We start from the raw sequence: 25,992 nt of genomic DNA on the forward strand, positions 1-25,992 counted from the left end.
TTCTCTACTATAAATCCTTGCAGATAAAAGAATTTCCTGTTTGTTTTTTTTTCAAAATATGGCAATTCTGTGTCCAGAGGATGATTGTTTTCTTGAGTGGTTCCCAGTACTCATACTTCTGAATCTTTTTCATAGTTCAAATCAGAGGTTGGCAACTGTTTTCTTTAAGGGCCAGTTAGTAAAGTTTCATGGTTTATTCCATCTCTGTAGCAACCATGACTTTGTAAAGTGAAAGCAGCCATGGATGACATGTAAACAAATGACCATGGCCATGTTCTGACAATACTTTACAAAAACAGATGATCAGCCCTGGTTGGTATGACTCAGTGGTTAGAACATAGGCCTGCACACTGGGCTCGACTCCCAGCCACGGGCACATTCCTGGGTTGCAGGTTTGATACCAGCCCACTAGAGATGCCTGCGTGAGGCAATTAATCAATGTCTCTCTCTCACATCCATGTGCCTCTCTCTTACATCCATTTTCTCTCTGTGTTTCTCTCTCGCTGTCTACTCCCTTCCACTCTCTTCAAAAACCAAACCAATCCAAACCAACAAATAAAAACAGGTGGTCAGTTCAATTTGGCCTGAAACCCAGTTTTTGACTCCTGGTCTAGATTTTTCTTTTCAGATTAAACTCATCTCCCTCATAAAAATTTAAATAACTAAAATGTATTGAGTACATAGTGTCAGGAACTATTCAAAGTGATTTACATCTATTATGTTTAATTCTCACATCAAGACTCTGGGGCAGTTTATCACACAGGTTTCGTGTAGGAAAATAAATTCTTCTAGGTATTTCTGGTATATAAGAAGTTTACTCTAGGGAAGTATGTACTTATAAATCCACTGCAAGAGCTGGAAGAGTACAAATATAAGTTTGTCCTGGAGTCATACCTTCATAGCTGTGAGCCAGAAGGCAGGACGTGGTAGCCACTGTGGCTATCACTCCTGTCACTGCCACAGCTGCCTCAAATTCAGGAAAATGTCTGGAGGGCAACATGGTGGGTCCATCAAACCTGTGTCAGTCAGAACCAGCTTGCCAGCTCACCCTACTGCAGGAAGCTCTCCTTTGTCTTCCTTTCAAATCTCAAGTACGCTTATTGCATATGGCACATCCATAATGCTAGCTGCAAGAGTCTGGAAGATGTCATTTTTTAGCTTCTCTAAATAGAAGGAGGGTGGAATGGAGGTTGAGAGAGTCGAAGTAGCTGGCACAGACTCTAATAATTCCCTGTTGAAGCTGAGTTGGAAAGAACTTCCTGCCATTTTCTCCTTGATTTCCTTTAATCTAAATGGACAAGTTAATATTATGGGAAGTGGCATATATGGATACTCCCTCTTTGATATACTTATAGTTTTAATTATCTCTTATTTTTGAAGTATTTCAAAATACATAAGAATAGAAATTTTAAAAAACAAAATTGTTGTGATAAGTCTTTTTAAGAAGTACCATTTCTCTGCTGACACTGGTTTGGCTCAATGGATAGAGCGTCAGCTTGGGGACTGAAGGGACCCGGGTTCGATTCCGGTCAAGGGCATGTACCTTGGTTGCGGGCATATCCCAGTAAAGGGTGTGCAAGAGGCAGCTGATCGATGACTCTCTCTCATCGATGTTTCTAGCTCTCCATCTCTCTCCCTTCCTCTCTGTACAAAATCAATAAAATATATTAAAAAAAAAAAAAGAAGTACCATTTCTCTTTTCATATGTTCATTTCCTAATTATGTTGAAATTTTAAGCTAAAGATCAAACCAGGCCACTAAATATATATATATATATATGTATGTATGTATGTATGTATGTATATATATGTATGTATGTATATATATGTATGTATGTATATATGTGTATATATATATCTATATATATATACATATTGATTTTTGATTTTTTACAGAGAGGAAGAGAGAGGGACAGAGAGTTAGAAACATCGAAGAGAGAGAATCATCGATCATCTGCCCCCTGCCCACCCCCCACTGGGAATGTGCCCGAAACTAAGGTACATGCCCTTGACCGGAATCGAACCTGGGACCCTTCAGTCCACAGGCTAACACTCTATCCACTGAGCCAAACCGGTTTCGGCAAACCAGGACATTTTTAAAAATCAGTTTTGAAATCATGGAGTTATATATGGAAGCATTTAAAATGTATATTAACATGCATAACCCATGGACACAGACAATAGGGTGGTGAAGGCCTCCGGTGGGGATTGAGGGTGGGCTAGAAGGGGTCACTGGGGGGAAAATGGGACATATGTAATACTTTCAACAGTAAATGTTTTAAAAATTGAATGAATAAAATGTATATTAACATCCAGCCTTCCAATATCCACTCAATCCCATATTGCTCATTCTTCTCAGATATGCAATATAGTATGGATGGTTAATCATACTCATCTCTGCAGCAAGCTTCATATCCTATTTGTAAAATCAAAATTTTGTTTTCTTGGTTTAAAAGGGTCTTAAAGGGGGATAAAATTGGTGTCTCCTGAGATCTAAGTAAATAAATAATTGGATAGTGCTACATGGCCCATACTTTACTGACACTTCCCCAGCCCTTCCATCAAGCACAGGTATTGCTCCTTCCTGATGTTCAATATTAATTCACCAATGTTGAATGAGTACACAAAAGAATGCATCAGCCGAAACCGGTTTGACTAGGTGGATAGAGTGTCGGCCTGCAGACTGAAAGGTCCCAGGATAGATTCTGGTCAAGGGCATGTACCTTGGTTGTTGGGCACATCCCCAGTAGGGGTGTGTGTAGGAGGCAGCTGATCAATGTTTCTAACTCTATCTCTTCCTCTCTGTAAAAAAAATCAATTAAAAAAAATATATAAATGAATGCATCATATGTAGCCAGGATTTTTAGCTAACTGTATCATAAAAATCAGGATCATATTTTTTATGCCTTTATATCCTTCCTTTTTACCTCCTAACACAATACTGAGAATATAGGAAGTGCTCAATGTAAATATTTATTTAATTGAATCAATAGTTTTAAATAAAATATACCAATATCAATTATTAACCTCAAATGTTAACTGGTAATATTTATATTTTAAAACTACTTTATTAAAGAAAAAATTAAAAGAATCAGTTAAAGAACAATTCAGCAACATTCCAACCACTTAAAGACAACCAACACATTGGTTTCTATTTGCAGGTTTTTGGCTTAATAATTAATTGTACTCGTGTACAAATTTGTGTGTCCTGCTTTTTTCACTTATTATATTTAACTAGGGGCCCAGTGCATGAATTCGTGCACCTTGGAAGGAACTGTGGGCCGAGAAGCTGCGGTGGGCACTGGGGCAGGTCTCAGCCCCTCCTCTATGCTCCCGCCTGGCCCCTCCCACTGCAGCTTCCAGTCCCCAGTCTGCCTTGCTCCCACCACTGCTCCCACATGATAACAGCAGCAGCCCTACTGGCACCTGCTGATGGCATGGGCGAATGGAGCTGGCACCAGCAGCAGGTCCAAGTGGGGCTGGCACTGCCAATGGGTAGAAGCAGTGGCTGCTGCCCCGATTACCCCTAAGGAGCAGGGAGAGGTGGAGAAGCTCTCAGGGGTGATTGGCAGCCTCCACTCACACCTGCTGACAGCGCTGAGCAATCAAGACCGGTGCCAGGTGCCAGTAGCAGATGGGAGCACCTGGCAGGACCATGGTGCGCAGGAGCAAATAATTTCCAGTAACCATCAGAGGCTCACCCCAATAACAGCCGCTGGCTCCACACCTTGGTCTGGCTCCCCCACTCACCTGCTCTACCATCTTGCCATGGCTGACACCTGCCATGTCCCACGCTCTACTGCTTCCTGCCAATGCCCACTATGTTCTGTGCGCACCTCCTGGTGGTCAGTGCACGTCACAGCAACCGGTTGTTTGATTGGTTGTTACACCATTAGGTCTATTTGCATATTAGGGTTTTATATATATATATAGATAATATATATAATCATATTAGGGTTTTATATATATAGATAATATATAGATAATCATTTTCTGTGTTGTTGTGTTGACTTTTTATTTTTAATGCTAAATAATGGTACAGAGAAGCTCTAATCTCTAGGACAGTGATGGGTAATTTTTTTGTGTCAATTTGACTGGGCCAATGGGTTCCCATATTAAACGTTATTTCTGGGTATGCTAATGAGTGTGTTTCCAGATGAGATTGGCATTTGAATAAGTGGATTCAGTAAAGTAGATTGCTTTCTCCAGTGTGGACGGGCATAATCCAATCCACTGATAGCCTGAATAGAACACAAAGACAAAGGAAGAAGGAAGTCAAACCTTTTGCTTCTTACCTGGCTGATTGAGCAGGGGCATATGTATTCTTCGGCCGTTGGACACTGTTGAACTGGGATTTACACCATCTGCTCCACTGGTCCTCCAACTTTCAGAAAGTATATCACGGGACTACTCAGCCTACATAATCATGTGACCCAATTCCTCAAATTGGGAAATGAAAACTTATTTGATGTTTAAAATTTACATTACTTTACATTACTTACTATTGAGGATGAATATATTATGTGTTTATTGAGCAACTGCATTTTCTCTTTCATGATTTTTCTCATACCTTTTGTCCATTTTTCTATTGGACCCTTGATTTTAATGAACTCATTATAATTGCAACATATCAATAAAATGTTTTTTGTGTGTGTGATTTTTTCCACCTAAAATAGATTTCACAAAATTAAGGAAAACACTGGCAAAATAAAAACAAATCTTTGTAATCACAGAAAGAAAAGTATAAGCAGAAATAATATTAGTTCAAATACTGAAGGATGCCATCTAGTGGAAAATTGGTTTCAACTTCTCTTTCTGGAACAGAGTTTCCCAAATTTGGTATTTATGGGACCTTTTAAACTTTATATTCAATTCTCTCCTCTGCTTGGAGATTTTGAACTCACCTAATGTATGTGATAACCCAAGAGCGTATTTCAATATTATCTACATTAGAAACTATAAACATTTGTATCAGTTAAAATTAAGGTGCCCAGTGCTACATTGTGCTGTCCATTTTGTGGATGAAAAGAGGGTACCTATCAAACCTAACAAGTTCATGGAAGGCCAGTAGGAAGAGCCTTGCAAACTCAGAGACTGAAAGCAACCACACGGGACGAGCTGAACATAAAAATGCCTGACTCTAAGTGGGTCATGGTGGGCAGTCACATCCTAGGCCTGCAGCTTCCTTCACAAAGGTCAGTCTTTACCTTAAGTAAGCCTGTATTTTTGCATCTAAGATACCATCGCTTTGGAATGTCGGAATAATCTCCTTTTTTTGAGCCCTCAGGCTTCAACTTTTCACCATAGCACAGAACCCCTCATTATGTCGTTGCCCACATTCCATCTCTATGTGCTGTAAATGTTAATTATTAACTACCCTGTACCCACCAATGTAACAGAAGTATGCGTCTCTCCATTTTACCTTTGCTACAATCTCAGAGATTTCCCTGTTATGCTTTCTTCCACCTCTCTAATCTACCACCAGTGAATTTCATGTAATTATGTCTGCTCCTTTGATTCTAATCTATAAAGTAAGCTATAAAACAGCCACTCTCCAGAATATTTCCCCAACCAGTTGAGATTTTGGTTCCCAGCAATTGTTGACAATTTGGCTCAAATAAACTCTCCTACGACTTCTTCTTAGACTGGACTTCTTTCGTCAATAAAAAAATATGTTTTTATTGATTTTTTAGAGAGAGAGGAAGGGAGAAGGATAGAGAGATAGAAACATTGATGATAGAGAAACACCATAGATCGGCTGCCTCCTGCACTTACCCCTACAGGGGATTGAGCCAGCGACCTCTTGGTTTCTGGGTGAATGCTCAGCCACTGAGTCACACCAGCCAGGCTGGTCAACGTTTCTGAATTAGAATTTTCACCAACTTTACCACAAAAAAAGTAATTTTGCTGCTGATGACATACTTTTTCATTGCAGTCTGTGCTAACCCTGTGCTAACTGCTTTACTTGTATTATTTGACTTGAGCCTTTCAGCAACTCTAATAAAGCAGGTACTATTATTATGCCAGAGGCATGCCTGGGAGCTATTTCAGGCTCGGTTCCAGACCACTGCAATAAAATAAATATCATAATAAAGTGAGTCGTAATATTTTTGCTGGTGAAAAGTCTTGCCTTCAGTTTGTGTAAAAAAACAAAAACACACCACCTGTGAATTCCAATGAAGTGAAACACAATAGAAAGAGGGATGCCTGTATTTTACAAAGGAAAACATTGAGGCAGAGGAGTTCAGCAGCTTTCCCAAGGTCACACAGGTAATTAGGTGCTTTAGCCTGGAGCCCATCATGTTATTACATGTGTGCATAGGGCTCTAAGATGGGAGAGGTAATAGTCACCCCAACAATAAAAAAGGACTAATGATTTTACAGGTCTATACTGTCACCTACATTCAGCTTAGTATACCACATGCAGAAATGAGCTATATTCCTTAATTACTGGGGGCTGCTTAGGAACATTTTGCAACTTAACATTTACATGGTTTGGATTAATACATCCCACACTCAGATGTTCCTAAAATATCGGTCATAGGTTTTTGGTGCTATACATTTGTTTTTCAATAATTTGCTCTTACGCTCCATTTCCCTTCTAATACTAACACAAATTAAACTGATCTGCTTCCAACCTTCTAGGTGGAGGCAATCTGAAACTAATTTATTTATAACTGGTTAGAAAACCCACTTGATCGGGATCTGTCCACCAGGCCAGGTAGGGGAGGCTAATGAAGTTGGCCTTACATGGATGCCTGCCCCTATGCCACAGGGGCCGAGACCCGTGGCCTGTCCCGCCTGGTCTGAGCCCACTAAGTTGTGGTAGAAGCCAAGCTTTGCTTCCCCAGCCCTCACTGAAACACCTGCCCTATAGTTCACTCCCTCCCGAGGGCACAGCGTATCAACTAACTGCAAACTAAAAAATTAATTCTTGCCCTCATAGGAAATAATGTGACGGTAACATAGGAACTTTATACTAGTCCTATAGCCCTGACAACTGCTCTATGCTAAAATATTTTCAGCATTAGTAAACAAAGAGCATCCAGTAATGTAGTGGATTTTAAAAAATAGAGTAAACAAACAATACACCGATTTCTCAATTTATTTTTACATCTCTAAGTGGAGGACAAGTTTGAAAATATAATCTTCTATTTGTATCTGTATATCCCTCACTCCCATCCCCACCTCCCAGGAGCTCAAAGTGTGAAATGGTCGAGCCCAATGATGCAGAAAAGGTTCAAATCAATAGTCAGCAAGACAACGGGGAGACACTGGTGACTAAAAAAGAATCTCCAAGTGTACAGAAGAATAGGGAAAATGAAAATAATGGTGACATTCACTGAACATTGATCTGTCCCAGGCTCTTTTCTAAGTGCTCTTTGAATTCACTGTCACCTAGTAATCCCCACAAGGAAATTTCTCGGGGGAGAAACAGTTATTAATCTTAATATACAAATAAAATTGAATAGTTAAGTCATTTGCTGGAGTCAAACAGCTAGTCAGCTCTGGACCCAGAGCCAAGCTGTCAGGCCCAGAGCCCAAACTCTCCCACCTACTGCAGGACAAGAGATGAAACCCGTATCATCTCCTCGAGAGTCAGACAAATCTGGGGCGACAGAAACCCACAACAGATCACCCCTTTAATAAGCACCTGTCTGATTGCACAGGTATCTAGGCTCTTGCTGTCTCCAAGCTCATTGAGAGAGGTAAATTAACTGTGCATTATCACGCAGCTGAATTCAAAAAATGAATCTTACAGGGTAAGAGTATATGGATGTCTTAGACTGTAAAGGGGACTAAGCCATTCTTCTCAGGTTTTTTTTTTTTTTTTTTTTTTTTTTTAAAGTAATATTGGGGAAAATCAGGACTTTTTAAAAATATATTTTATTGATTTTTTTACAGAGAGGAAGGGAGAGGGATAGAGTTAGAAACATCGATGAGAGAGAATCATCTATCAGCCGCCTCTTGCATGTACCCTACTGGGGATGTGTCCGCAACCAAGGTACATGCCCTTGACCGGAATCGAACCGGGGACCCTTCAGTGCTCAGGCTGACGCTCTATCCACTGAGCCAAACCGGTTTCGGCTCTTTTCAGGTTCTTAAATTTTATTTATTTTTAAGTGAGAGAAGAAAAAGAAAAACGCCAAAAACCAGGTTACAGGAACGGTGGTAAAGATTCACATAAAACAAATGAATGCTTTAAATATACCCAATACGATAGGAGGGTTTGAAACGTCATTTTGCAGGTAACCACGTAGGTCCAGGCCTAACCCTGGGTGCCTCCTCGTTTTAGGTCTGAGCCCACTAAGCCCCGTTTCTGTCTGTCGTTTACAAACGCCATAGAACAGCCAGCAGGGGGCGCTGGCGGCAGGCCGAGCCCTCAGCCACGGAGCGGTGCCCCGGGAATAGCAGCCGGGTCAGGAACGCGCTCGGAACCAAAGCGCTCGCCCCGCCGGTCGGACCGCGTTCCCAGCGGACCAGGGGGCGGGACGGGGCCTGGCCGGCCGGCGGGACGCGCGGGGTCAGTTGCGCGGCGGGGCCGGCGGAGGGCGGAGGGCGGAGGGCGGAGGGCAGCGGCGGCCTGCGGACCATGCTGAGCGCGGTCAGGCTCGGCTCCGTGCTGCGGGGGACACGCGCGCCGCCGCCGCCGCCGTCCACGGTCGCCCGCAGGTGCCTGCGCGTGTCGGGGTCGCGGCCGGCGGCCGGCGAGAGCGAGAGGCCCGGAGGGCCGCCCCAGGCCTTCGACCCGGCGCTGCTCGAGTTCCTGGTGTGCCCGCTCTCCAAGAAGCCGCTCCGGTGAGGGCCGCCCGCGGCCTCCGGGGCGGGGAGGGCAGGGACCGCGGCCGCCGCCGGGAGCCGGGGGTCCGTCCCGGAGTCACCGCCGCCATGTTGGCTCAGGTGACCAGACGTCCCGACTTCCAACAATTTGTCCCGCGGCGTTTAAAAAAAAAAAAAGTCCCGATTTTTAGGACTTTTCTTTAAAACGCCGCGGGACAAATTGTTGAGAATCGGGATGTTCGTTGTTTTTTTTTTTTGGTTCGTGTTTCCTTCCCCCCCCCCCTAAAAAAAATCGGGACTTTTTTTTTTTTTTTTTTAAAGCGCCGCGGGACAGATTGTTGAAAATCGGGATTTTTTTTTCTTTTTTTTCAAAAAACAGGACTTATTTTAAGACACGTTGTTGAAAACCGGGGATGAGTTTTTAAAAAAACTCGGGACTTTTTCTTTAAGGCGCCGCGGGACACATTGTTGAAAACCGGGGCGTCTGGTCACCTGACGTTGGGGGCCCCGCCGGCTCCCACGCTCCTCCCCCGGCGGCGGGAGGAAAGGGCGGGCGGAGGCCGAAGGGGAGGGAGCCGAGCCCCGGGCCTCCCGAGCCTCACCGCCCGCCCGCCCGCCCTCCCGCCCCGGAGCGGTTATAGGTTCGCCTTTGGCGGCGCGTTGGAACCACCCGAGGACCTATTCCGGCCCTGACCGGTGTGGCTCAGTGGATAGAGCGCCGGCCTGCGGACTGGAAGGTCCCGGGTTCGATTCCGGTCAAGGTCATGTACCTGGGTTGCGGGCACATCCCCAGAGGGGGGTGTGCAGGAGGCAGCTGGTCGATGTTTCTGTCGCATCGATGTTTCTACCGTGTTTCCCCGAAAATAAGGCATCCTCCGAAAATAAGACCTAGCGCAACTTTGGGAGGAAAAATTAATATAAGACACTGTCTTATTTTCGGGAAAACAGGGTATCTCTCTATCCCTCTCCCTTCCTCTCTGTAAAAAATCAATAAGATATATTTAAGAAAAAAAAAATGACGACTCCCGGGCTCCACCCCATATGGGGAATAGGAAGGTCCGGACCCAGCCCAGCCAGGTGTGTGAAGTGTGTGTTCAGGACGAGGCCGAGGCACCGCGGTCTCTCAGCCCAGATGGTGCAGAAGACTGGTGGCCTCCAGGTCCAAAGGGTGCCGGCTGCGTGTGCTGCCCTTTGGCCTTTAGTTCAGGGTCACCGGGCCTTTGTCAGGGCCCCCTTAGCCTTCAGCTGCAGAGTCCTCCGGGCAAACCATTCTCCAGGTCCAGGCTGCTAGAAGGAAATATTAATGAAGTACGGTAGCAACTATACTTGGGTAAAAATCGCTGTTTAATATTTTATTGATTTTTTACAGAGAGGAAGGGAGAGGGATAGAGAGTTAGAAACATCGATGAGAGAGAATCATCTGCCTCCTGCACGCCCCCCACTGGGGATGTGCCCGCAACCAAGGTACATGCCCTTGACCAGAATCAAACCTGGGACCCTTCAGTCTGCAGGCGGACGCTCTATCCACTGAACCAAACAGGTCTCAGCCTTCGGCCGCTGTTTAATATTTTAACCTTGCTGTTTTGGGTTCTGTACTCATTTAAAAGTTACTTTGATTTTCTGAACGTATGTATGCCATCCCAAAACGCCATTGATGATGGTTTGAATGTCCCATTGTTTGTGATCTCACTGGTCACCGAAGCACATTTCTGGGACCCAAGACTGGTCCATTAGCCCGAGTTGCCTCAGAAGGTACAGAGAGTGCATTCCTGTTGACTCAGTGATCCCAGAATCTGGGCCGCACAATTGCTCTAAATTGTCCAGTTGGTCCGTCCCAGATAATGTGCTTCTGTCGATTCAGTGATTTGTAGATACTTTAGATAACTAACTTGCTCAGTTTCACCTCTGTAAAATCGAAAAACAGGTTCCTTTTCCAGACCCAAAGATGTAATCGATACCTTTGTGATATTCTGCCAATATAAGCCAGGCCTGGCAAAGCGGTTCGGGGCTGCGAGGTATGGAGCGCTTTTGCCCCCTCCTATGCCGCTGGCCTTTAATAAATGACTCCATAACTCGACTTTTTTTTGAGGCATCCTTTGTAAGATGGGGTTATAGCACAACACTGAACACGAGCACTGCAGATGGAATCTACCAGCTACCACGGTGTTATGAGTGGTACCACGCTTGGGTGGTAGATTGATAGTAATTTTAATTTTCCTCTTTTTGCATTTTCCTTTCTAGATTTTTCCCCCCCCATAGGGAACATATTAAATTTTCTTAAACATTGAAATTATCACTTGATCCATCTACCTTGCTAATTGTGGGACTAGCTCACTACAGATGGGCTGTTTCCCAGTTTTCTCATTTCTGCCCTTTTATCTTTCTCAAACTTTTGTGTGTGTTTGATTTTTCAGCGATTTCCTTTTAATGGACCAGTTAGTTTGCTCTCATGCATTCTAAAAGGAGGAAGTTGAATTTTCCTCTAGTATCCTTTCAGTAGTCAAGGAACTGGGAAGATTTTGAGGGTGACCAGAGTGATGAAGGAATAGTTGAATGGAAAGGGTGGAGCGTTTCTGACTGGTATTTTTTTTTTTTTTTTTTTTAATGCATTCATTGAAAATGAAATGAAAAAGAAAATTTGAACTTCAGGCTCTTCCCAGTATTGTGTTTCTCACAATTCATTTTTTTCTTTTCCCCCCTCAGATATGAAGCATCGACAAATGAATTGATTAATGAAGAATTGGGAATAGCCTATCCAATTATTGATGGGATCCCTAATATGATACCACAGGCAGCTAGGATGATGAAAACTCAAAACAAGAAGCAAGAAGATATGGAGCAGCACTAGATCATAATTACAAACAACATATACAACCAGATTTTTAAAATACCTTCTACCCTTTAAAAAGTCAGGGTGGCAGGTAATAAGTGGAAGAGGAGAATGTTTCTGTCTCTTCCTACACTGACTGTCCTCATCCCATTTATCTCTTTGGCAGGACTGTTCTACTCGGCCTCCGTGGACGAAAACTTCCCCCAGGGCTGCACTAGCACAGCCAGCCTGTGCTTCTACAGTCTGCTCCTGCCCATTACCATCCCCGTGTACGTGTTCTTCCACTTGTGGACGTGGATGGGTATTAAGCTCTTCAGGCATAATTAGTGCACCCAGAGCCAAGATGGAATATATGTTAATGATAAGTCTTGAGTGTCTCGCTCAACTGCATGAAAATACTGGAAACCCACTTAGTTTTCAGGAAAGATGCTTTACCTTGCTTCTGTTAGGCTGAGGACTATGGGAGACTTACATTGCAGAAGCTTCTTTGATTATAGTTTGGTTCTGCCCTTGTTTTTTGAAGGTTCTAATTTATAACTGCTGTGTCAGAAGAAACATTTCAACACACTGTCTTACTGGAACTTAACAATCCCAACCATCACCTAATGACTTATTTCTTATCCCTTTCATCCAAATATTAATAATTTGAAATTTTTGTTTGTTTTGAGATTCAATCTTTGATAAAGTCACATGTTCTACAGATAACTGAAATAATTCCAAAGGGCTATGTTGGAGTGTTATAGAGAAATGCATTTGAACTAGTGTGATATAAAACTAATAAAATTGAAACTTAATGTACTTGCAAAAATTTTGAGTTAGTAAAATTACCTTCATTTCTTTTGCATCAAATAGTTACATTAGTAAATAATAAAATGAAACATTGACACAGTTTTGTTTTTGGTCATAAGTGTGTGGTTCTAAGGGAGGGAACATCTAAAAATCTACATATTAAAGTGTAGGCTATTTTTGGAGGAGTAGTTAATACCCAAATAGAATAGTTTCCCAGGAAAGTATTTACTTTTAGGAGTAGAAGGGGGTGTTAGAAGCCTTGCAAATAGCTGGTTGTGTCCTGTTGAGCCGAGAACTAGGTTTTGAGCCACATTTTTATTTCCTGCCTTAGGAGACAAATTTAGCATGAGGAAGGGCATGAGCACTTGGCATAACAGTTTCTAATTTTCCAGAACGTGCAACAAGACTGACTGAGGTTAATATTTGATTAGTTTCCATAAAGAAACCTAAGAATTAAATACACTAATCTTAATTTATTTTTACTAGAATCTTAAAGTACTTTAACAGAAGCTTTAATTTTTTTATGGAAAGAAAATTAAAATGAGGTTATATGTATTTTATATTACATTCAGAACTAATCACATTTTAAAAATTTATGGCAATCTACAAATAACCTAGAAAACTACAGAGGTTCCCATCATTTCCTGAAGTTCCTTTTTAATTTATCCTAAATCTCCCTGTGGTCAGTGTAAATGAAACAGTTTTGTTAACAAAATAAGCACTGTGTCCTGCAGTCTGTTTCAGCTTTTACAAGTTCAGCATTTTATCATTTTAGAGGAAACTGACAAGTATGCCCCTGGGGAAGTTCAGTATTAACGCCAACTTCTCACTAATAGAATTCTTGAGCAATAAACTGTACATTAGGTAGTTTTAAGCAAATTATGGAGAGAGCTTGCTGATGAAACTTCATGTCATCAGAATATCTCAGGGCATCAAAGCTCAAGAAATACTTCTTGATATTTAAATGAATTAAATTACCCTTCCCCGAAAAAGCACTATCTATTAGTAAATGTCCAGTATAAGGCACAGCACAGGGTTTTCAAGTTACTTGCTGATGCTCAAATGCTGATTAGAGGCATGGCCAAAGTGGAATGAAGGTTTTAAGGCTTCTAAACTTTGTCCACCATGATCATGTCTGACTTCTGACCCTCTCAGCACAACACCCATTGTTGAAAACCCTCCATGTTTCTCAGGGATCTCCAAGTTCCTCACTAGCAAATCATCCTGGCTTCTAACCATTAATGGGATTTCTTCACTAGCTTCCCATTACATAGCTCATGCCACACACACATTGACCTCACCACCTCCACTTACCGCACTGCAAACCCACCATGAGAAATTCTGTCTTATTCTTTCATTGATTGTGACTCGTCCCCAATAATTCACTGGCTTCAACATGATAGATACCTCTTGATTCCTTGGAGTCTTGTTATTACCAAGATTATTTTCCTTAGTGTTCCTTTTTGCCATCACTGACAGGGATCATCTTTAATTACCTAAAAAATGAGATCCTTCTTATCAACTTAAAAAGATTTGCTTTTTAAATTTTTATTTATTTAATTGATTTCAGAGAGGAAGGGAGAGAAACATCACTGATGAGAATCATTGACCTGCTGCCTCCTGCACGGCCCCTCCTGTGGATCAAGCCCGCAACCCGGGCATGTGCCCTTGACTGGAATCAAACCCAGGACCCTTCAGTCTGAAGGCTAAAACTCTATTCCATTTAGCCAAGCCAGCTAAGGCTCTATCAGCTTTCTAAGTGACAGATTCCCACTCTGAGGGCTCAAAAAAGGACTTGTCATGATGTACTCTCCCTCTTTATTTTCTTCCAATCCTGCAAAATGGGCTTTTAAGGAAGACTCTCTGAACTTCAGACTCTGCATCTGTAAGATGAAAAGAATGACACCCACTTCAGACCTGGCAGCAGTTTTAAATGAGGTAGAGAATATGAAATTACTTAGCCAAGAAATGGTAGTTTCTCACTACTATGTGTACTACCCTGTTTCCCCGAAAATAAGACAGTGTCTTATATTAATTTTTGCTCCCAAAGATGCGCTAGGTCTTATTTTCAAGGGATGCTTATTTTTCCATGAAGGAGAATATGGTACACATTTATTATTAAATGAAAATAAAGGAAATTTATTACCTGTATATGGTACAGTAGTACGGTAGTTGTCAACACAAACCAGACAAACTGTGAATCCTACAGTATCAAGAATTTACTCATTTATTCAATGACAATCATGTCATCATCTTCTGGAACATCATCATAACAATCCAATTCCTGAATTTGGTGGTGAATTTCTTGTGACTCCATTTCTTTCAGAATCAGTGGACCAAATCTCTCATGTTTAGCCTGGGGGGGCCTTATTTTCAGGGGGATGCCTTATATTTCACTCAGAAGGAAAACTGTAAGTAGATCTTATTTTGGGAGGATGTCTTATTTTCGGGAAAACACGGTAGTTGGGAGAAAGGCCTGGCCTATTTACAAGTATTGTCCCTTTTAGTGAGATGATATTGGAATTGCTATTTCCTGCATATGCCCCTAGGTGGCACTTTTGGCTAACTGATGAAACCACTGACAACTAAGCACCTGGGAAATGCTAAGGGGCCATATTCCACCATCCATCCTTCAGTCATTTTCACGGCATCTACTAGATAGTAATGATAACTGAAGTGAATACCAAGGAACAAGTGGAGATAACTCAGAGGTGGAGTTGAAGACAGCAGTTTAAAGACAGAGGTGGGATGAGAACAGGGTCCCGGCCAGAGAAATACAGGAGCTTGGCCTTTGAGGCAAATGAGTTACAAATAACTAGCATGGAGTGGGCTATGTATGCAAGGCTGTGGTGGGAGGCAACGCTGGAGCTTACAGGATCTGGGAGCTGGGCTTTACTGACCAACTTTTTAATTTGTGCAGCTGATAGACATCATGGCTCTTCGTTCCAGGAAAAAAAAAAACCCCAATAAAACACACTCAAAAGAGGGTTTGCACGTTATGGACTCCTTGTGGTAGCAAGTGTTCACATGTGCTTCCCAGTACAGTAGCTACCAGTCATAGGTAGTTGTTAAGCATTCACATGGCTAGTGTAACTGAAGAACTGAATTTAAAATTTTTATTTTTTTAAATATATTTTATTGATTTTTCAGAGATGAAGGGAGAGGGATAGAGAGTTAGAAACATCGATGAGAGAGATACATCGACCAGCTGCCTCCTGCACATACACCCCATTGGGGATATGCCCGCAACCAATGTACATGCCCTTGACGGGAATCGTATCTGGGAACTTTAAGTCCGCAGACCGAAGCTCTATCCACTGAGTCAAACCGGTTTCGCCTGAATTTAAAATTTTAATTTTCGCTAAATAACCACATACTGAAGAGAATAGCTCAAGGGTCTACCTTATTGCACAGTGCATATATAGGATGTTCTATTGCAGAGTGTTGGTCTAGATCAGTGTTTCCCAAACTTCTCTCATGATGAGAATCACCTGGTGGAGTTGTTAAAACACAGATTCCTGAATCCCAACTAAGAAGTGCTAAACTAGGATTTTCGAGAACATGATAGGTAAAATTGCATACCTAACTTAGTGCTCTGTATATAACATCTGTCTTAGAGCACTAGTTAAATATACAAATTGGGATTCAGGAATCTGTGTTTTAACAACTCCACCAGGTGATTCTCATCATGAGAGAAGTTTGGGAAACACTGATCTAGATACAAGACCAATTAGGAGGCTGCTGTTGCAGTGATGGGACAGGAGATGATGCAAGCCTGAACTTCAGCTATGACAGTGGGGTTAGAGATTTAGAACAAGACTGTCAGGACAAGATCGAAGATTGAATGTGGGGGATGAAAAACAGGGGAGAGGGAAGATGACTACAGGCTTCTACCGGGAGATATTGGTGTTACCACAAATCGGAATATAGAAAAAACGGTAATTTCCTCCTTAAAGATGTTGAGATGAAGGAGCCAAGGGGCCTGCAAGTAGAGACACAGACTACATAGAAAAATGGCTGTGGTCCTGGAATAGACCATCAGTTCCTGCAGGTCAGAGAGACAGAGGAATAGCATCAGCATGGAAATTGTAACAGAAGCCATGAAGATCAGCAGCAGGTGGCAAGTGAGAAAACAGCACTACCATTTTTAGGTCAGGGGTGTATAAAGGAGATGGGAAAGAAGCCGAGAAAAAGAAAGCCACAGTTTACCGTGTTTCCCTGAAAATAAGACATCGTCCGAAAATAAGACCTAGCGCATGGAAAGATAAGACATCCCCTGAAAATAAGAACTAGCGCCACTTTGGGAGAAAAAATTAATATAAGACACTGTTATTTTCGGGGAAACAGGGTAGCAGTTCATAGCAGATTTGAGGAGAAAGTAGACAAGAGTTTCAAATGCAATAGACCAGTGTTTCCCAAACTTCTCTCATGATGAGAATCACCTGGTGGCGTTGTTAAAACACAGATTCCTGAATCCCAACTAAGAAGTGCTAAACTAGGATTTTTGGGAACATATAGGTAAAATTGTATACTTAACTAGTGCTCTAAGACAGATGTTATATACAGAGCACTAAGTTAGGTATGCAATTTTACCTATATGTTCCCCAAAATTCTAGTGCTTAGAATTCTAGTTTAGCACTTCTAAGTTGGGATTCAGGAATCTGTGTTTTAACAACTCCACCAGGTGATTCTCATCATGAGAGAAGTTTGGGAAACACTGCAATAGACGCAAGATGGAAATGGGCAAGTTTCTACCAAAATTTGCAACAGGGAAGCCATCTGACTTATTACTGCAGTTCAAGTGGGAGAAGCACAACGTCAGCCCTGGACAAACTACCCAGGTGTTTATGAGAGAAAAATAAACTTCTGCCTTACTTAATACACGTTGTTTTGGTGTTGCCTTGTTTAATAGCCTAATCAATATTATCCTATGTAATAAAAGCCTAATATGCAAATCGAACAGTGGAACTACTGAATGGGGAGGGAGGAGGGGGAGAAGGACCTGGTAGCAAGTGGTGCCAGGCCAGCCAAGGCGGGTGCCAGTGGGCAGAGGAAGGGGACAGAGACCAGGGGGCAGTGGCGGAGGGGCCATCAGGGAGTGGGGCCAGCCGTTTGCCAGCTGGTGCTATCTCCCACTGGCCTGCAGAGGGAGGCCACTGGCCATGGAAATAGGGAGATGTGGGGTGGGGCCGGCCACTTGCTGGTCGGCTGGACATCCCCTGAGGGCTCCCGGACTGCAAGAGGGTGCAGGCTAGGCTGAGGGACCCGAATGCACGAATTTTCATGCACCAGGCCTTTAGTAACTAACAGATCTTACATGCAAAAATAGATAAAATAGGTAAACATATTGAATAATCAAGGCTTTTATGTTAGTAAATTTTTTCGTTCATTTTATTTTTGAAAATGTTTCCAAAAAGGAGTACACAGTCTGAGGTAGTAGGGTCAGCCAAATCCTCTGTTGCTGTTGATGGCTGCTTGGAGCGCTTCTTCCACTCTTTCCATGGTAGAATACTTCGGGAGGTAGAGGAGACTGAGACACGTAAGTGCTCTTATGGGATCCTTCTCACCCATGTTTTCAGGACAGCAAAATGTTATTTTCATGCTCTTTAAACCTTTTACTTGCATTCTGTCAGTTCCTGTAAGAAATACTAAAACACAGAATGAAATTGAGTGACCTGCTTCACAAATCAACATTTATCAAGAGAAAATACTTTTATTTTTAAAAAATATATATATTTTATTGATTTTTTTACAGAGAGGAAGGGAGAGACATAGAGAGCTAGAAATGTCGATGAGAGAGAAACATTGACCAGCTGCCTCTTGCACACCCCCTACCGGGGATGTGCCTGCAACCAAGGTACATGCCCTTGACCGGAATCAAACCCGGGACCTTTCAGTCCGCAGACTGACACTCTACCACTGAGCCAAACCGGTTTCGGCAATACTTTTATTTTAAATACTAGTGACCCGGTGCACAAAATTCATGCACACTAAATGGGAATGAATTAGAAAAAATATTTTAATATTACTATTTGCCTTTTTTCTATAATAGAAGAGTCAGAGATGAAAGAAAATTAGTAAAATGTATATGAAGATCTCCCTCCTGTCAGTCTGGGGCATGCCATGGGACCCAGAATCAAGTCCCCGCCATCCACACACGCCTTGGAATAGCAGGAGACCCAGATCTGGCCAGCCTCACCCCTGTCAAGCCATTCCGGGCGGGGGGCACAGCCTCAGGTCCTCCAGCCTGGCCTGGTGCTGGGGGAAGGGGGTGTGGTCTGAGGTCCCCCTGCCCAGCGCACAGTCTGAGGTCCCCTGTCAAGCCATGCTGGGTGATGGGCGCAGCCTGAGGTCCTTCACCCAAGCCAGGTGCCCTGCAGCCTCAGGTCCCTGCTGTTTGGTCATTACGTGATGGTGTCTTGATTAATTTGTATATTATCCTATTAGTATATAGACTTACTGAGGGCCCATGTGCAAAATCCTACATTAGACAGCACTGGGGATCATATTAGAACTAAGTCTGACACATAGTCACTACCCTTAGTGACTGGTGGGAATATTAGATTCTTGTGCAGAAAAAGACAAAGACAAGAAATAAAAGGGTGTAAGACAGCCAGACAAGGTGTCATTGAAATAAGGGCTGCTCAGTGTACGTGCTGTGGGGCTCAGAGCAGGAAGAGAGAACCAGACGGGAGACTGGGGAAGACTTCTGAATTTTTGGAATTACAATATACCTTTAAGGAGGGGAAGGTTTAGAGAGGCAAGGGAGGTGGGTGACGGTGCAAGGCAGGGCAAGGAGTTTCAGAGAAAGCCTGGAATGAGAGAGTGCAAGGAACTGCAGGGCCTGGGTGAGTGAGTGATGACACAACTGCAGAAAGAGGGTCACTACTTAGCTTTAAGAAAAAAAAAAAATTAAAGCAACAGTGTTGGAAGCCGCCCATTATTCTCCCTAGCAGAGAGATGTGGACAAGGAACCTGGAAGGCTGGTCAACCTTGAAGCTCTGAAAGGTCAGAGCCAACCAGCCCCTCTTTAGTTGAGACAATGGTAGCTGAAGCAACTTGCACCTTTTAGTTTTATGTAAATCCTTGCTGATTGGCTATTATTGGAATTGCCTGCCTATGGGTTTATCCCACAGTCTTTTTTTTTTAAAATATATTTTATTGATTTTTTACAGAGAGGAAGGGAGAGATATAGAGAGATAGAAACGTCGATGAGAGAGAAACATCAACCAGCTGCCTCCGGCACACCCCCTACTGGGGATGTGCCCGCAACCAAGGTACATGCCCTTGACTGGAATTAAACCTGGGACCCTTCAGTCCACAGACCGACGCTCTATCACTGAGCCAAACAGGTTTCGGCTATCCCATAGTCTTAATAAAAGGGGTAGCAAGGCCAAAACGGGGTGAAGTCCTTCCCCTTGAGTTGGGCTTCCCCCCGGCCCCCAATATTTATAAATTAATATTTTCTAGTCTCTTTCATTTGCGTGCGGCCTCCTCCAGAGCCCGAACCCTGAATCTGAATGCTGAATCTGAATGCAGGATGTGAAAGGGGATTACTACACAACAGGTAGGGTTGAAAACACAGGAAAAAAGATCTCTACTAACATTTATTTTTTGATGTTGTGACAAAGTCACATAGAGGACATTCAACTGGACTAGGAGTGGCTCTTTCACTCCTAGTTGCAAATAGTGTCTAAGACAAACAAAATGTTCTCATTCCATAAAAAAATAATATAGGATTATAAATGTATTCCTGATCCAACACTTACCAAGGAACTTCTTCTTTTCCTCCAAAGTCAACTTGTGTAAAGCCTTCCAAAACATCACTATGGTGGGATGTGAATCGTCATAACCTCGTTCATAACGTGCATTCTGGAGAAAAATGCAAAGAAAAATAGGATTCAGGAAAAGGAAAGAAATTTAAATCCACGCCACTTGGCCCTTAGGATGTACCTTTTCAAATGTTTCCCAGTCGTAATCTGTATTTCCAATAATCATATCCTTTAGTTCTTCAGGATGGAAAATCTCAATAATCTCCTTCTCACACACTTTGTAAAATCCTATTTGAAACTCTTCATAAACTTCCTTCACAGAGATGTTGAAGATGTAATCGACATACTTAGAAACATAGTCTGTCCTTTAATGAAACAAAAATGATTTCAGCTTACTGCAATCCTCTAAAAACAAAATGGGAGGAGGGGCGGGAAGGAGGCGGCTAAACAGAAGAGCTAGACCACTTAGCAACTGAGTGGTTGGAGAGTTAAGAGGCATTTTCCATATATTATCTAATTTAATCACAAAATTTTGAGGCACATTTTAATAATTTTAGAGAAGAGGAAACTGAGGTACAGTGAAGTCACGTGATTTTCCCAGGGCCCCGCAGTTAAGAGAATTGACATAGATTAGAATAGGATGAGTTTGGAAGTTATAACCTGACTTGCTCACAGTCATGTCTGGGAAATGGGGGAAACTGCCTATTTTATACTTTCCTGTATCGTCTGAATTTGTCATGGGAGTAATTATTTGAGCTTAACATAGATAAGAGGTTTATACTTCTAGATATAATGGAGTAGCTTGTAGCAAATGCTTGCAATAAGAGCTACAAAAAGGCAAGCAATAAAACAACAACAACAACAACAACAACAACAACTAAAAAACAACAACACATATAGCTCCAGGCTTCCAAATCGGAGACAAGACCGGAGAGACCTCTGGACTAAGAGAGAAGGGAGGCTCACTGAGGAGAAGCCAGCATGTTACTTGTCTCTCTGGCACATTTGCCAATTCTGTTGGGCTAAAGGGCTCAGCAAAAAGTAGTTGTTAAGAGGTAGAAAACCTTATTATATCTATCCATCAACAATCCTATGGGTAAATGGGGATATATTCATAAAATAGACTACAGAGTTAGGTATGTTCTATTTCTTGACTTGTGCTGATAGTGTGTGCAATTTTCTGTACGTTATAACAAAGATTAAAAATTAAAGAAAAGTATTTGCCTTAGGGCAGAATGCTCACTAGGACCAACTATCAAGGGGACAGCCTATAATCCCACATTATATTCCTTTAAATCCCATAAGGTGTTGGGAAGTGAAGATACCACAGTGGCATCTATCTATCTGTATATTTAAAACCCTACTATGCAAATTGAATGGTGGAACAACCAGTCGCTATGACGTATGCTGACCACCAGGGGATGTCAAAGGGTACGAGTGGCGGCTACCGGCCCTGATTGCCCCTCAGGGCTTCTCCACCTCCACTTGCACCTGCTGCTGGCGCTGGCCCCAAATGCTCTGCACTGTTGGCGTGTGGGAGCAGTGGCAGTGAGAGCAGAGCTGCTGGCAGACAGGAGACTGGTGGCTATGGTGGGAGGGGCCAGGTGAGGGCGCAGAAGATGGGCTGAGACCTGCCCCTGTGCGGCTCACAGTTCCTTTTAAGGTGCACAAATTCGTGCACTGGGCCACTAGTCTAATAATATTAACAAATACTCTGTGCCTGATACGGACCAGGAACTAGTGTAGACTAGTTGAGGAACTGGAAGTATAGTGGTGAGCAAGAAAGACTGAGTCCTTGCCATCACAGTGAGGGAAACACTGGTAAGGCAATAAGCAAATAAAGTCTAAAGGTAGGTAAAGTATGACATGAAAAGAAAAGGTAAAGCAGGGTAAGGAGATAAAGAGGTTGGTGGTATGACAGGAGGATAAGGGAAGGCCTCTATGAGAAAGCCATTTTCTTCCCTACCAGAATATACACTCCATACAGACTCACCACCACAGAAACTCTCTACCTTATGAAAATTAATTGGGAATGAAAAGTTATATAGCTACAATAAATTTTTAGAGCCCAGTGAAATAAACAGTGTATAAACAAAACAAACATTTCCCTTTTTTGTACCTACTTGTTAGTCTGGTTGACAATTACGGAACTTCCATTAGGAATTAAGTCTACGTCAGTTTTGTCCCAATTCACCTGTAACCAAAAACAAACTCATATGGCATCTCCAAAATAATTGTGAACAGTCTATCATCAACAAATACACTTTGAAGCATATCCTTTTTTCCTAAAGAATAGGTGGAATTGTACATTTCTGTCACAAAACAAGCGAGGAATGTACAAATAAAAATGAATAGCTTTTCATGCAGAATGAAAAATAAATGTAAAAAAATGAGAATTATCTATTTTAACTGATCATACTGAAAAAGTAAATAGGGAAATTGCCAAATTTCAGTATTCACTTCTCAAGGACAGACCTGGTATGGTGGATCTGGAAAATACCAGGATAGAAGATATTAGAAAATATCTCCTATCCTGGTATTCCTGCCCCTTTGCAATATGACTCCACAACACCTCCCATCAAGAGGGGGGAGTCCAGCCCAACTGGCATGGCTCAGTGGTTGAGCGCTGACTTATGAACCAGGAGGTTATGGTTCAATTCCCCGTCAGGGCACATGCCGGATTGCAGGCTTGATCACCAGTGTGGGGTGTGCAGGAGGCAGCCAATTAATGATTCTCTCCCATCATTGATGTTTCTTTCCCTCTCTCTCTCTCAAATCAATAAAAATACATTAAAAAAAACAAAAACCACCAATAATAATATTTAAAAAAAAGACGGGAGTCTTGCCGGAACCGGTTTGGCTCAGTGAATAGAGCGTCAGCCTGTGGACTGAAGGGTTTGATTCCAGTCAAGGGCATATACCTTGGTTGTGGGCACATCCCCAGTAGGGGATGTGCAAGAGGCAGTTGATCGATGACTCTCTCTCATGATGTTTCTCTCCCTCTCTCTCTCTCTCTCTCTCTCTTTCTCTCTCCCTCCCTCTCTGTAAAAAAAAATCAATAAGATATATTTTTATTAAAAACAAAAACAAAACAAAACAAAAAAGACGGGAGTCTCTTTCTTTGGCCCTTGAATCCGGAGGTAAGCTTGTGAAATAGTCTGGCCAATGGGATCTGACAAAAACAAAAGCATGAAAAGAAGCTGTGTGCTAGGGCTTGCCGTCTCTTTGGGCCCTGAGCCCATCCAGTGAGGAAGCCTCAGCTGGCCTCCTGGATGGTAACAGATCAGAGACAGGCTGTCCAGCTGACACCTGCCAATGACCAGGTAAGGTGCGAGGCCGTGACAGGCCATCTAGCTCAGCCATGCTGGCCCAGCCAGAAACCACAGAATTATTTGTTGTTTTCTGTCACTAAGTTTAGGTGTTGTCTGTTTCACAGTAAAATCTAATGGACACATCCAGCTCATAAAAAAAAATTAAGGGAATAACCTTTTACATTAACTTAATTCAGAAGTTTGTTTTTTCATTCAAGGGTGCATGTTCACGCAAGTATGTAAAGGGTTAATCAGATTAAATCTGCTCTGTAATCCGGTTTTCATTGTTACTCACATTAAAATAGATATGAAATACTTCTTCAAAGTCAGCACTTTCATCATCCAGAAGTGTTTGCAAACTCCTAAAGAACAAATAATTTCGTTAAAAAAAATAATGATCCCTAGATACATCTTGTAAATAAACACAGAGTGCATGACTATTCTAAAGGAGGGAAGTCCGGTACAGTTCACAGCACCACTCCTCAGTGACTTGAGACCTCACCTATCTTTAAATGTGAGGTTAGAAGTTTATCTACAATCCGCACCTGATTCCTACTCTCCTTCTACCACACCCTAACTTCCTTTACCTCATCATCGTATATTTCTATTTAGAAAAGGATTGGTAATGTATTTACTGACACCGAAACTCAGTCAAATTGATGTTACCTTGATTTAAGGTTTGGGACTTTACTTACAGAGCAAATAATAGGTCTCCTTTTAAATATCAGGCATCGCGGGAGAAAGCAAGATGGCGGCATACATAAACACCTAAACTGCTGCCTCACACAACAATTTCAAAACTACAACTAAAACACAAAATCAACATTTCCCAGAACCACAGGAAAGCTGGCCAAGTGGAAATTCTACAACTAAAAGGAAAGAGGAAAGCATGGAAAATCAGAGGAGCTGCAAATAACTGAGATACAGAGATACGTGTGCCAAGAGGAAGGGTGGCTGAGTGCCTGGCTGGCGCTCTCTGGTGGGAGAGGGAAGAAAGCCCCCAACTGCACTGAACCCCAGTTCTGGGTGAAACCCCATGGATCCAGGCCATAGAGGGGGAGTCTGGACTGCCAGGTAGAGAGAAAGGCAGAGACTTGGAGAAGCCGCGGTGGGCAGAGGTCTGGAGTCTTGTGTGCAAGCACACGCAGGGAAGGCTGACTGCTGAGACTGCCGCCGGCTCTCCCTAGCCGAAGGAAGTTGGAAGCTCCTGACTGCACTGAACCCCAGTTCTGACTGCACTGAACCCCGGTTCCGGGCGAGCCTGGGCAAATCTGGACTAGTAGGCAGAAACTCGGGGGATCTGTGGAAGGCAGAGGTCTGAAGGCGTGTGCAAGGGCAGGGCTGATGGGAAGCCAAGACTGTCGGCTCAGCCCTGATACTCAGTCCCATCAAAGCTGAGCACAGAGGCTTTCGCAATTTTGCAAATCTTGTCCTATAAGGCTGTCTCTAGCACAAGTCTCCCAGCGTAGACACAGCTGATACACATAGCCAATTGGCCTGGAGGTCAATTCCTCCCAGTGATACCAGAAACAATCAAGACTTAACTACAACAAGGCTGTACACACAGACCGCAAAGGGGTACACCAAGAGTGTCCACCTCAGGTGACTGGGGAGACTGACCCACTGGGCCATATAGGAAAGCTAGCACACAAAGCTACTCTACCAACTCAGGGAAGCAGCAAAAATGCGGAGACAAAGTAACAGATCACACACACACAAAAAAAAGAAATGGAGGAAAACAAACATCTCGATATGGAATTCAAAACCACGGTTATAAGGATTTTCAAGAATTTCCTAGAAAAGGCCAATAAATTTGACTAGACCCTCGAGGGTATGAAAAAGGGCCAACTAGAAATTAAACATACACTGACTGAAATAAAAAATATTATACAGAGACCTAACAGCAGACTAGAGGAACACAAGAATCAAGTCAAAGATTTGGAATACAAAGAGGCAAAGGACACTTAACCAGAAAAGCAAAAAGCAAAAAGAATCTAAAAATTTGAAGATTGTGTAAGGAGCCTCTGGGTTCAACCTCAAGCGTACCAACATCAGAATTATGGGGGTGCCAGAAGAAGAGAGAGAGCAAGAAACTGAAAACCTACTTGAATAAATAATGACAGAAACTTCCCCTAGCTGGTGAAAGTAATAGACTTTTAAGTCCAGGAAGTGCACAGAATCCCAAACAAAGGTATCCAAAGAGGACCACACCAAGACACATCATAATTAAGATGCCAAGAGCAAAAGACAAAGAGATAATATTAAAAGCAGCTAGAGAAAAACAGCTAATTACCTACAAGGGAGCACCCATAAGAAAATGTGACCAGGCCAGCAGGGAGTTAGTGAGGGACAGCCAAACGACTCAAGAGCAGGCTTTGTAGGGTGACCAGGCCAGAAGAGGGGTTAGTGAGGAGAGACCAAACGACAGAACAGCAGGCTGCGTGAGGCGACCAGGCCAGCAGAGGGGGCAATGAGGGGCGAACAGGCTGGCAGAGGCGAGCAGTGAGGGA

General features: G+C 42.7%; 3 protein-coding genes across 4 annotated transcripts in view; 2 read left to right on the forward strand and 1 right to left on the reverse strand.

Moving 5' to 3' along the window:
* Positions 1-8,467: 8,467 nt before the first annotated feature.
* PYURF (PIGY upstream open reading frame) lies at positions 8,468-12,402 on the forward strand. Of its 2 annotated transcripts, XR_014794881.1 has the most exons (3): positions 8,468-8,798; positions 11,484-11,701; positions 11,777-12,402. XR_014794881.1 is itself a non-coding variant. In XM_084882408.1 (2 exons), exons 1-2 carry the CDS (start codon positions 8,593-8,595, stop codon positions 11,626-11,628), a joined length of 351 nt encoding a protein of 116 aa, XP_084738534.1. In that variant the 5' UTR covers positions 8,468-8,592; the 3' UTR covers positions 11,629-12,402. The 2 variants fall into 2 exon arrangements, 1 of the variants encoding a protein (XP_084738534.1); XM_084882408.1 differs by having other exon boundaries at positions 11,484-12,402.
* Positions 11,722-12,402, forward strand: PIGY (phosphatidylinositol glycan anchor biosynthesis class Y; the record flags this gene model as incomplete). Its single annotated transcript, XM_084882431.1, has 1 exon — positions 11,722-12,402. The coding sequence occupies one exon, from the start codon at positions 11,722-11,724 to the stop codon at positions 11,935-11,937; it is 216 nt and encodes a 71-aa protein (XP_084738557.1). The 3' UTR covers positions 11,938-12,402.
* A 5,364-nt stretch (positions 12,403-17,766) lies between these two features.
* HERC5 (HECT and RLD domain containing E3 ubiquitin protein ligase 5) overlaps positions 17,767-25,992 on the reverse strand; it is a 41,342-nt gene continuing 33,116 nt past the window's right edge. The window contains exons 19-23 of the mRNA XM_084881790.1: positions 23,778-23,844; positions 22,295-22,365; positions 20,353-20,536; positions 20,169-20,271; positions 17,767-18,047 (exon numbers count right to left, since the gene is read on the reverse strand). Coding sequence (XP_084737916.1) covers positions 17,842-18,047; positions 20,169-20,271; positions 20,353-20,536; positions 22,295-22,365; positions 23,778-23,844 — 631 coding nt within the window. The 3' untranslated portion in view covers positions 17,767-17,841. The remainder of the gene's footprint in view (positions 18,048-20,168; positions 20,272-20,352; positions 20,537-22,294; positions 22,366-23,777; positions 23,845-25,992) is intronic.

This window comes from Pipistrellus hanaki (genome assembly GCF_964339955.1).
Source record: "Pipistrellus hanaki genome assembly, chromosome: 1".
NCBI lineage: Eukaryota > Metazoa > Chordata > Mammalia > Chiroptera > Vespertilionidae > Pipistrellus > Pipistrellus hanaki.

Bases quoted from the DNA above. Each gene is read 5' to 3' on its own strand.
- PYURF (XM_084882408.1), top strand. From the start codon at position 8,593: ATGCTGAGCGCGGTCAGGCTCGGCTCCGTGCTGCGGGGGACACGCGCG. The intron at 8,799-11,483 runs GTGAGGGCCGCC...TTCCCCCCTCAG, and splicing joins CTCTCCAAGAAGCCGCTCCG to ATATGAAGCATCGACAAATG.